The 13,527-nt window shown below is 35.9% G+C and overlaps 1 protein-coding gene across 1 annotated transcript in view; it reads left to right on the forward strand.

Annotated features, from left to right (window-relative positions):
* Positions 1 to 13,527, forward strand: part of LOC134527105 (pyrroline-5-carboxylate reductase 3-like) — a 99,102-nt gene that overhangs the window by 48,884 nt on the left and 36,691 nt on the right. The window contains exon 5 of the mRNA XM_063359456.1: positions 2,558 to 2,697. Coding sequence (XP_063215526.1) covers positions 2,558 to 2,697 — 140 coding nt within the window. The remainder of the gene's footprint in view (positions 1 to 2,557; positions 2,698 to 13,527) is intronic.

Genomic DNA, 13,527 nt, shown 5'->3' on the forward strand with positions numbered 1-13,527 from the left:
TGTGACCATAAAATAATGTAAAAGAAAATATTAAGGTGACTGGTATTTGTCTTCATAAAATGCACTCCTCAGTTTAAATATTTCTTAAAGAATATTCCATAAAATAAGTAAAAGAAAAGTTTTAAATAACAGTTTGTATTACAGTAGAACCTCATTTATCCGTGACTCCATTAACCGGGCATTTGGTTAACCGGGTTCTCAATTAAAAATTAAACATTTGCCGGGGGGGGGGGGGGGACCAAGCCTGCGAAGTCTAATTCATTAGGGAAGGGACAAAAAAGGTGTAAAACTAAAAACTACAAATTAAAAGTAGAAATGAGCAGACAAAGAAACCACTAGAAATGCCACTGAGAAGAAATACTAGTGTGCATTAAGCTGGATTACAAGTACAGAACAAATGCCCTTCCTTCCTAGAATTGCTTCCTGCCCTTCGTGGAAGTTGGCACGTTCACACTCTAGAACCTTCCTTGACCCTCGCACTCTAAAACCTCGCAGTTTCAGCAGTCAACCTCAATTTAGCTTTGCTACTGTGAGGATGGCTTCCAACGAAAGTGTGTCATTCTCACTCTTGAACAAAAAGTGGCGATTATCAACGCATTGTCAACGGGGAAAGTGTAAAGAAACTTTCAATGAAATACGGAATCGGTGAGCAAACTTTGTGGGATTTGGTGAAAAGGAAAAGTGATATTTAAAATTTGTTACATCAAGTGAATCTGGCACAACAAAGAGAAAAACATTGAAAACAACAACAATTGTTGACTTTGATGGAGGTCTTTACGAGTGGATTAACCAGAAATGAGCAGAAGGATGTCCTGTATTTGGACCTATGGTAAGCGAAAAAGCTATGTGGGTTTCATGAAAAATTAAATATCAAGGAACAGTTCTCTGCCTCTCAAGGGTGGTTGTCCAATTTTGAAAGCAGAAATGGCATTAGGCAATTACATATTCAGTATTAATCACAGAGTGGCAATTTATGTGCAGATAAAATATTCGTACAGCTTTAAGGACATGTTACAAAAGTTTAGTTTATCCTCTGAACAGATCTATGATGCAGACAAATCAGGTTTATTTGGGAAAATGATGCCCTCTTAAACATTAGCAGCCCAGTCTGACAGATCAGTCCCGGGGCATAAATCAAGGAAATAATGCGTAACCTTCCTGGTTTGTGCAAATGCTGATGGAACCCACAAGCTTAAATTAGCAATCATTGGGCGAGCAAAAATACCACGGTCTTATAAAGGCACCAAGATTGGCCATTGACCCAGTGAATATTATAACCACCCAAAAGCGTGGATGAATCAAACAATTTTTAAAACATAGTTTTTTGAAAAATTTGTCCCACATGTCCGCTAACATTTAATTGCTAAAGGTCTTGCTCCAAAAGCCGTCCTTGTGCTGGACAATGCACCCTCCCATCCTTCGTAATGAACATTAATTAGTGAAGATGGGCAAATCTTCATCCATTACCTACCTCCAAGCATCACTTCATTGATCCAGCCAATGGACCAGAGGGTAATAGAATGCATAAAACTGCTTTACAGAAAATAATTCTTTAAGATTTATTCTAGAAGACAAGTTCGGTTCCATGAGTGAATCTCTCAAATTATGGACAATCAAAGATGCAAAATTCTCTTTCTATCAGACATGGAACGACTTTTCTTTATAAACTTTAGAAGTTTCTTGAAGAAAATTTTGCAGGATGAACGTGACGAGTCTGTGGAGGCCAAAGAAGATGAAGTGAGCCAATGTGCTTGGATTGTGGGTTCAGATGTCGCATTCGCCGATGTTGACAGACAAGATATGAGAGAGTTGCTACTTAGAGATAAGAATGAACTAGGTTATGAACCGCTTCAAGGCACGGATATCCTAGTCTCAAACAAGACATTCCTTCCACATTTCGGAAAATTTATCGGATGATAATGAAGATGAAACACCCGGAGAAAAAATCAAACAACTTCAAGCAATGGAGGCAGTGGACAAACACACATACAACCTTCTTTGAGCAGGAAGATTTTGATTTCCACCATATTATAACTTTAAGGAAAATAAAAAGAGATAAGTTTTGGTTGTTTACAAAGGTAAAAAACAATAATTTGTAAAAGACTACTTTACTAAAATGTAAATAGTACATGCTTATGTACATATTTCCTGATTGGTTTGTTGATTCAAGGCAAGTTATTTGTTAAATTGCCCGTACATAAGTATATCAAATTGTAAATATAATTCATATTTTTCATTGAAACTGTGTCGTTTAGGTCATTACAATTAATTTAATTCATATATATTTTTAAAAATTAATAATTAGTGTCAGTAATACTTGTACATTTGTTTTGTATAAATTTTATGAATTTTGCTGTATAAGTATTGTACAAACAAATTTTAATTTAGTTATCCGTGATTTTCGGTTATCTGTGCTGACCTTCCCCCTATTACCCCTGTTAATCAAGGTTCTACTGTATTACAAAAAAAATTTCATTAAAGAAACGAAAAAAATCATTGTTAAAATACCATACAAAATTTATTATGGTTTATAAAACATTCATTTTTGTGGTTACAGCCTTCTGTCGCAGTATTTCAGCAACAGATGAAGATGTGAAAATCACTCATCAGATATTTTCTGCTGGTGGAAGATGTGAAATGATTCCAGAATCACTGATGAATGCTGTCTCAGCTGTGTCAGGGAGTGGACCAGCATTTGTAAGCTATCTGTGTTTTTTTTTTATTTAATGGTTTGTCTATTATTTAATAGTTTTCTATAATAAAACTCACAACTATGCAATACTGTATGTAAAGTGTAAAAATAAATTTCAAAACTCATTTTATATTTAAGCTTTCATCCTTTTTTTTAAATTATAATAATTTTCAAAATTTAAAGTAGCATATAAATGATGCTAGGGGCGAATATATAGGTTTTTTTTTTGGTGGTGGGGGGGGGGGGGGGTCCAGGATTATGTTTATCATTCCCATTCACAGTTATGATTTTGCAAGCTCAGTGAGGGGCTGTTATATTCCGAGGGGGGGGGGGGGGTAACTTCTGCCCCTCCCTTGGGATATATGCCCATGTATGGCCTATACATAAAATTTCTATAACAGTTACTTATATGACAATGTTATGAAATGTAATAATATAGTAAATTATGTAGGGGTCTGCGAGCAGAGAATTTTCACGTCGAGCTCGAGCGAGTTTGCTAAAATACTCGCGAGTATCGAGTCACGTTCGAGTTTTTTTTATTTTTTAAGTTTATTGCACATAAATTTACTGTGATGGAGTAATAAAATGTGAAAACTTTTGAGAAAAATATGGAAATAAAAAAAGAAACCATTATCATTGTTAGCCTACTAAATAGATAGGCCTACATTAGAGGTTGCGAGCCTAAGAATTTTACTTCGAGCCAAGCTCGAGCTCGAGCTTGAGCTTTTGTGGTACAGTTAAACTTTTGGGAAATTATTTTTACCTTAAACTTAGTATAGTGTTTGAATAAAGTATTAAATTGAAGTGGGCTTATTAATTTTGGGTAACTATTTACAGTGTGCATTTACATTTTGCACTGCTAGGAAAAAAAACATTTTTGCCATTGAATCTAACCTGTTTACATTGGTTCATTAGTAACTGATATCATCCAACTAACATAACCACAGTTTACAAGTATATGTTTGTGTAAATGTAACATATCTTTGGAATAATTTCATCCTTGTCAATTTTTCTGGAGTCCTTACTGAGCTTCAACAAAAAATCATGTTGTTTGAAAAGTAAATTCACATTGTTTCAACATTTCCACTTTTCGGCACAAAAATTCTGAGAGAGATTGTCATAGAGTATTAAATTCTGTTCTTTAATCTATCATGCAGAAAAATAATTTGTTCTGCACGTTCAGGAGTTAAATTAGCTCTACGATTGGTGATGGTGTTTACAGCAGAAGAGAAGCGTCTCTCGCTGGCAACCTGTGTGGCTGGAATGCTTTAGTAAAATTGCTTAACCTCAAAATTAGTGTCATAAATATCTGTAATTTGTCATTAAAGTTTAATCAATTGAAAGTAATAAAAATAGAAGCATTTTACTTAATTCAATTTACACTTGCAAAAAAAAAACACACACACAATAAACTTACATGGAAATTAAGGTCTTTTTCAATATCCTGAAGTCTGAAATATGTTTACTCTTGTCATCAGATGTAGAGCTGTACTGAAGAAGCCAATTTTGCCAATATTTAATTGAATCTGCATTTCTGCCGACTTCCGATACGCTTGTTAATTTTCGGCCAATATTACTGAAAAACGAAAAAGACTGCCCTAACCTAAAAATCCAAGAGTACCCTTTTCACTTTTCGTAGTAGTACTGCATTCTTTCAGATGGCATTATTTCTTAGCAACATGTGCCAACCGTACATATCAAAATTTAACATCCTTTTTTTTTTAATAATGTTCTTTAATTTTAATGTCATAAATAAATACATTACCATCACGGTAAATTTACATCTCGATTGTTACGGTAACTATAGTGCACATATGGTAGCTATCATGCTTCTGTATAGTAATTATGGTATCTACAAAGAATCTTTAGTTCTTTTTATGGTAATTATCTTACGATAACTATTGGGTTTGTACTGCACTTATGGTACATCATCCATATTTCTTCGTAAGTTGTTGCTCATTTGTCTTTTCTTCATATTTACGTGCGCCATTACTAAGGCAGGAACTTTCAGAAAAATTTGAAACGGGACTTTATATCACACATTTAATTGCGTAAATGATGAGACCCCGGACAATTTAAACGCTTTATACGGAAAAACCTACCATGCGGGACCACGTAAGCGAGTTTTACTGTATTTTTTCCGTAAATAGTAAAACACTGTCACAATGCTTTCCGGCCAAATAACATGCTGCTGTTGAAGCTTGAAATTTTCGAGCCTAAAAATTTTTTGGAGCCGAGCTCGAGCTTAAGGCAAGTACTCGGCTCGAGCTCGATTTTCGAGTACTCGCAGACCTTTAGTAAATATGTTTTCTTTGAGATCTTGGCATCTTATAAGTAAACAATAAACATAACCTTTGCAAGTGGAGGGGGAAAAAACTCGACTCGATTTTTCGAGTTTTGATTTCGAGTTCGAGTTTTACACAAAAACTCGACTCGTTAAATTCGAGTACTCGCAGATGACTAAAATTATGTATAGACAATGTTATATCCAACAAAACAATTGGTCATCTTTCTTCTTATATATAAAAATGAACGATTGTGTGTTCATCTTCTATACGTCCACACATCGTTCATCCGATTGAGTTGAAACTTTGCACACGTGATCTAAGAAACAAGGGGAAGGTCACTGCCTAGGTGAGATTTTGATAAAACAAACCTTTAGCATAATTTAATTATTGGTGAAGTCTCGCCTTCCATCCTTGTAGTACAGACTACCGTATTTACTCGCATAATGTCCGCAGTAATTTGGCTACATTTTTGACCAAAAAAAATGGGGTGCGGACATTATGAGGTGAAGTCGGATAAAAAAAAATTATTTACCTCAAAATTTTACGTTTTGTGTAGAGTAAAAAAATTGTTCTCTCATAATTAGTTTACTAGCAGAGCGCTGGTGACTGGCGACCCTCCGCAGCGGATGTGAGAAACGTGACAGGTGTCGAGATAATTGGGTGCCGGCGATTAGTGGAAGACGCCACTCATTTTTTTTTTCTTCTCTCACTCACGTGTGCGCTCTTACGTTCAGAAGCCGCAGCCAGCCTACACAAAATAAACGCTTTGGGTGAAAAGATATTTTTTTAATCTTTCATTGAGATGGCCACTGACGTCACGGGGCAGACGTCTAATGTCTGCATTAACCGGCACCGGCGAGCCTCCCTCCCTGTCCCTTGCCCACTGTGTGTTTAAAAAAACCATGCGCATGTACCCCCACCACTTCTCCGCTACCTCCCCTACTTTGTGACGTAGTGTGAGTTGACGTGTACTGGCTTTTGCTATATATAGCCCATCCCCTTGCAACTCGCGTGACGTCGCAGGCAGCTGCGCAGTGGAGTGCAAGTTTCTGAGTCCGGATGGTTTCACCACGCTACAAAACCCTCTCAGCGACCGCTCCGGAGAAATGAACACTCAAGGTCAAAGCATTGTTGACAGCGTTGGTAATTTTCCATCCCGTTACTGTGTCTTTCAGGGGTGACCAAGATTGCTTTGTCTGGTGCGGACTTTATGCGGATTTAAAAAAATTCCATTTCAAGTATTTAAAAAGAAATGTGCGGACATTATGCGATGGCGGACATTATGCGATTAAATGCGGTAACCACTAAAGAATGCGGCTATTAAATGTTGTTCACTCAGCACCATAAAGAGTGTGCGCGTTGCATGCAACCGACGAGCTATCACTATCGATATTGAACCATGCTAGCGCACTCTATACAGTAATCAACTTAACCAAATATGAATGTGCTGCAGATGAAGACTATAAGATTGAAAACATTTTTGAAAGAAACTTTACACATATTTCTGTTAATTAAATAAGAAACCAGTATAATCCTAACAAATAATGGTTTTCAACTTTAAAATATATTGTTTTATAAGGGAAAATAAGTTTATGGGCAACATCTTAAACTGGAAAAAAAAAAAATCCTATATCTATTATTAGTGAGAAAGAAACATTTGACTATTGGACGGAAAATCGTTGTACACCTATCCCTCACTTAGCACGTCTTCAGATTGCGCGGATTCATTTAGCGCGATGTTAATTTTACTGCCCCAGTCTTGAATAGCACGTCTGTAAATTTCAGTTAACACGAAATATCCGCAGGCAAAAAAAAAAAGTGGGGCACGATGCCTCGAAGTCTGTTTCAACTTCTGTAAACAACAGATGTGCTGTGGGATACAGTTAGCCAAACTAGGGGGGAAGAGATGCGCGCGCAGGTCTGACTACACTATCGGCTGTTGTACAAACATCAGCCATGGCAAGTTAAATTGCGGCTATGGAGTGTAAAGGACCAAATGGTTTTACGTCCACACGTATGCCGCCGCGCCATATCGTTGTCGCCTGGCCACAAACCGGGCTGTGAACTCAGTCTAGCCAGGGCAGGGAATTCACTCAAATAAAAGCAACGTCTGCCCATTCAGGTACTGGTAACCCTACGTGCTTGATCACTCATAATGCATCGTGTTCAAGTATTTGAGACAAAACTAGAAGTATTATGGCACACAGAATTTCATGAAGGCCACACTTATGGTGGTCGTACTTTATTTTTAAGCACGTCAACTGTGCGCACAATCGTACTAAATAAGGACACTTATCAAGAGTTTATATAAGTCTAAAGCTGTTGGTTGTACTAGCGGGATTATATTTGACATTAGATACCGGAACATAAGTTAACAGATGGGAAAAGGTTGTTAAATGAATGTTGCCATGTATGTGAAAAAGGTGGTAATATGCGAATAAGCACTTAAATTTTTGAAAAATAAAATGTAATTATCCGGGCAGTTAATAACGGTTTCACTGTCAGTAAAAGGTTTGGAAAGGTACGCGACGTAAGTTGAAGGTCACACCCGGGCGGACAGGTCAGCCAGCTCAGCCAGCTGACTGATGACAAAGTACATAACCACATATCTCCCGTTACGCGGTGTCGTTTTGGTAATAATACAAAGTGCGATGGGAGGCATACATAGTTTAATGGTGTGTCATATTTATATTTGATTGTTATTCTACGCATTTATATTACGTCAAGTATATTTTCCTACACAATTTTGGAATACATTAAATAAATTAGCCTTGCTATTTATGGAAACTAATGCTTCAGAATACGCGATTTCAAATAACACGAGCAATTTTAGGAACGAATTAGTCGTGCTAAGTGAGGGATAGGTGTAATGGTAATTACTTACTGTCTAGTTGAGATTCTGATAAAACCAATTCTTAAAGCAGAATTTATTTATTCTTGATAACATTTTGTCATTGCATTGATAACTCACCGTTCATACGAGCTCTATGAAATTTTGTATGCTTGACCTTTGAAACCATGGAGGTGTTAGTCAATGGAATGGTTGTTGTTATGAAGTACCTGATAAAGTAGCTGTATAAACGCTAATATGCTATAAATTTTTAGAGCTTGAAAAGAGCTCGCTAAGAAGAATCGTAAATATGCCATCATGTAGTGAATATTGCTAAAGAAACATAATACCAACACATTTCCAAGAAATTAGGGTTGAACTTCATTATAACCAAAAATTGTTATGCTATGCAGAAGCAAAAAAAATGAGTTAGATGTCATTTTCATTTTGACTTTAAGTTTTAAAATTGCAAAGATTGTATACACCAACTCTCTTACTTCTTACCTCCATGTTTAAAACATGAGGAAGGTCTCTGTTCAGGTGAGATTTCGATAATACCAACCCTTAAAACAAAAATTAAGGTGGCGTGTGAGTAGTATGAGCAAATTACCAGTAAGTACTTTATGTCAGTTTCTCTTTTCTATTGTTCAAATAATAAGGGTGGCGTGCAAGTCGAGAGAGAAATAGAGAGATAAATAGAGAGGGACATAGAGAAAGTGAGAGAAAGTGACAGAGTGAGATAGAGAGATATACGGTGTTTTATCGTATAATTTTCACACATTTTATACTAAAATAATGTTTGAAAAGTAATGGTGCAATATTTATGTGAAAAAAACATTTTATTTAGGTAAAGTTATTCGTAAAACCAAAACCTATGTATGGAAAGTACTTTTATTTAAAAAGTAGAGTATAAAAAGGCACGCCAAACAATTTAAACAAAAACATTTTGTTCAAATTTAAATATAAAAACCAAAACTGTGACGCGAACGTGAATCAAAATGCATAACTATCGTCGTAGTACACACTACGAGAAAGCACGGACTATCAAATGTAGTTAACTCGGAACTAGATGGAGCGCGCGTGTTGCATGCAGTTGGTGAGCTATCTGTATCGATATTCGACTACGTGCGCGGCTCTATACGGGAATCAAAATAACGAAACATAAATGGTCAACTAGTGCTGGCTACATTTTTATAAGCAATACACAGCAGCGACGAAGACAAAACGATAAAGGTTATAACATTTGAAAACGTCTTCAAAAGAAAATTTACACTTCAGACAACTTCGTATTTCTATTAATTAAATAATTAAGCGGTAATATCCAAATGAATAGTATTAGATTTCAACTTTACATTACATTGTTTTATACGGGAAAACTACCTACACAAAGCGCACTGAATCTAAAAACATCATGCGACGTTTATGCAAGAAATGTTTTTCTCCAAAATTTGATGTTCTAAAATACGGCGCCACGATTATGCGATAAAACACGTTAAATAGAGAGATTGATAAAGAAATGCAGTGTGATGGAGAGGGATATAGATATATAGATACACAGAGAAGTATAGAGCTAAAGAGATGTATAGAGTGATAAAAATAGATTATGAGAAATATAAATATTTATACATAGAGGTGACATCAACCGGGCCTGCGCCCCAGAAGCCTGGTCAGCCTCCGCCACCTTTCCCCTCACCCCCGTCCCACTTCCCTCACTGGCAGCCGCTCCGTCTTGAGTACGTAGTCCAGTGGTTGTGTTTGAATAGCGCGCCACGGACGTCAAGAGGGCGCTGTAGCAGCAGTGCACCACACCCCTTTAACTAGAGATAAACATTGTAATTCTCTTTTTGCTTATTTTTCCCCAAGTGGCGTGTGATGGCAGATCGGCCGGGAGTGTTTTATGTACTTTGAGTGATTAATATTTAATTAAGGCATAAACAATGAAAAGACGTACCAAACATGCACGAGGCGAACCGAAGTCCGCCGAAGCCGGACTGGTTATCATTAATAATAAATTGTTGTAATTTTAGTTATTAGTTTTTACCATGCATTAGGTGTAATATAATTATTAGGAGTGTTTCATGTTTTTTATCTGTAGCTTCCTGTGGCACGTAATCGTAAATAGGTATAACAGTAATTGGTTCGGCACGAAAATGCCATGTTAGGATAGCAGAGCCCTGAGCTCATCCCAGTCCTTCGCCAGCACCGACCGGGAGCAGATGCATCAGCACCCCGGGGACCTCACCGCTTGCCTGCACTACTAAGTAATTCTGTTAAATCTTAATCATCTTAAATCTTTCGTTTGTAATTCCTCGGGGCTTCTCTCGGTCGGGGGGGACTGTTTTAATAATTGTATGAGTGACCACTAAGGTACGTTTTTATGCTAATTACCTAATTGTTGATTGTGACCACGTGGTCAGGTCGCACCACGTGAACCGATTCGTGCCGCAGGCGTTGTGTGATATAACCAAAGGTGTAGGTGAAGTAGCAACTAATAAACCAGGGCATACGACTTTATTTGTATTTGTTTATTTCAACATCCTGAGTGAGACGGCGTGTGGGACGCCGTAAGAGCCCATTGCGTAGGTGAAGAGCATACCCGACGCTGAGAGTGGACCAGTGGCGAGTACTAGGATTGGCTTTAGGGGGGTTAAAATCATGCCTCACATGGGTGACGTCACGGCCCTGAAAAAGTCTCTCCCGGGTCCGTGCCCCTTGCACGGTGGCGCCCACAAATTAATCTCAGTACATTATCGACGCGAATCCCCGCTTAGCATAAGGATAGTTAAGCCGCAGTCATGTCAGAGGATTGAGATGTATAAAGAGTTAAAAATAAAGTGTAAGAGATATAGAGAATTATACAGCTATATTTATATGTAGATAGATAAATATATAGTGATATAGAGATATAGAGATATATGAAAATACATATAGAGATACATACAGATATGGATATAATATATATAGTGATATTTATAGTATATATATTAGGGATGTGCGAAAGTGACTTCATCCACACGAAATGAAAGTGAAAGAAAATTTATCAAGTTTCACGAAATTGAAACGAAAATGAATTTTTCTATGAGATAATTATATTCTTAACGAAAGTTAAGCAAAAATTTTTAATTAACAAAGAAAAAAGTGCCCCAAAATTTGCTCTTCAGTAATACATTTTATTACATAAATCATTTTGGTGTCTTTTGATGTATATATATAAATATTACTATTTAATATAATCAACATTCGCCCTAGACCACACAACACAGCCCCATGTCACTCGTAAGTTTCAAGAATCAATCCACATCTTTCAGCGCACAGACTATTTTCTTTACAGTCGTACACAATGTCGCAGTCTATGATAATATATTTATCGCGTGCATGGTACTAATGAAAAAACACGTGACTACTGCGGAACGGCCACCATCTTGCACCACTGTCACACATGGCTTGCTCAGGAAGCTGTAGACCAGGCAAAGGGACATGGTCAAAACAAAACATAAATGGTGGCTTCCAAGTGGTCATTACACGCAGTGACTTGTTGACCTTTTTGTCTAATTGGCTGTATATTATGAGGATTTTATATGCCAGACAGAGTATGTACAATTTAAATAAAGCCGACGACAATTTTTTTGTCTGGCCATGCGCAAATAAAAGTAGGTACGTTCTTTGTTTATGTGTATACAGTAAATACTAAATAGTGTACTAACAGTTCTGGAATGTATGTTTTACGAATATAGTACCTACACTACTGTTTGAAAGCAAATGAATCAGGTAATTTTTCAAATTTTGCATGATTTTGTTTTGATACCTAGGCCTACTGTAATCACGTTTGAATTTTGTTTACTTTATCTGCCATGTTTGTTCAAATTATGATTTTACCGTATTTTCATTAACGTTTTTTTTTTCATCACCACGTAAATCAATCTTAATGGAAATCTTTTTTCTAATTACATAATGTCTTTATATGATTTGCATATGTTATTACGTTATTAGTAATAACATGCAAATCATATAAAGACATTACTGTAGAATCTCAGTGCTAAGTACTTACAGGGACCTTCAGTTTTTGTACTTAGTACTGAAACATACATATCTTTACAAAGAGAAAAAAATATATTAAAAAAATAGCTACAGGAGAGCCGCTATGCCATATGTATTCACAACTGCGACTTGCTTTTTCCCCTTGTCTAGTTCTCTGAGTATATCCACTTTTTCCTTAAGCGTGAATTGCTTTCGTTTCTTTTTATCTCCAGGATCATTCATATTGTAGCACAAATACAATGCGGTGTCTAAATAACGTAACCTGAAAATAAACTCAACAATAACAATAAACAATCCCGGCACAGAAATCAAACAGTATTTTTTGCGTAGCGTAACACTTTTGTCTAAATAATGAATACTTCTCTCAAACTGCTGTCTTTCGATGTATCGAATGGTGTTGTGTTGCTCACGTCGCATACTACGTACAGTATAATCCATGGTAGTGCGCGCAACTGTTTGTTAACTTTGTTTTGAGAATTTAGAGGTTAGAAAATACGTTGCGGTGGTATTTGTGTATCTTTGTTCTACTACATTAATCATTTAGCTGAAAATTTATTTACCAGTTTAAGAAAAATTTGGTGTAGTAATGCCACGCTACTAGTAGAATTTATACGTTATAGTGAAAATATGATAATTTAACTGAAACCGTTTTGCATGGCGAAGATACGATTTTTGGTGGGGACTTAAAAAAAAATACGTTAAAGTGAAATATACGTTATAATAAGGTACGTTATTGTGCCGGGATTCTACTGTACATTTTTATTAAATTACGAGTTCTTTTTCAACTAGAACAAACGAACTTCGGTAAGCTATTGAACTTTCGTTTGGCTCGAAATATTTCGCTAAAAACGAACTTCGACAGATGAAATTCTTACCGAAATCGAAAATGAAAGTAGCAAAATTTCAATTTCGGTTTCGGTATACCGAACATTCGCACAACCCTAATATATATATATATATATATATATATATGTGTGTGTGTGTGTGTGTGTGTGTGTGTGTGTATACACACACACACACACACATATATATAGAGTTAGGAAGATGGAGAGATATGGTGTGATATGTGAAGATGAATATAAAGAGGTATTAAGCGATATATAAAGTTACAGAGAGATAAAGAGATAGAGAGAGAGAGAGATGCTTTGTATGTGTGTACAAACTAAAAAAATAAAAAAATACAAAGAGGCATTGCAACGCATGCTGTTTTATAAGTACGTTTGTACAGGTAACTAAATAGGCCTTCTATATCTAATTTTATTACTTTAAACTGTATTCACATCAATTTTCCATGTATTGCAAGTTTCAAAATAAATGATTTTGTACCTTGACATATTTTATACTATATTGCAATGTCATATAAATAATTTAGCTATAAAATTATACTCTCTCATTAATGAATATAATCATTTTGAAAATTGTTATTTTTAAATCATAATATTTGAAGTGTTTGTAAAGAAAAATTAAAAGTTTGTTAATGTTTTTATAGTTTTTTGGTTAAAATATAAATATAGCACAGAGTATGGTTTAATTTCACAGAATTATTTTGTTTATGTATTTAAAAGCATAACAACATTGAATAATGCATGGCAAACAAGTGGTATAAAATTAGTTCATATTTGGATGATTTAGCTTTAAAAATTAAGGGGTATTGATCCCTAAGTTAAATGTGCTCAGAT

The sequence above is a fragment of the Bacillus rossius genome, chromosome 1, assembly GCF_032445375.1.
Source record: "Bacillus rossius redtenbacheri isolate Brsri chromosome 1, Brsri_v3, whole genome shotgun sequence".
In the NCBI taxonomy this organism is placed as follows: domain Eukaryota; kingdom Metazoa; phylum Arthropoda; class Insecta; order Phasmatodea; family Bacillidae; genus Bacillus; species Bacillus rossius.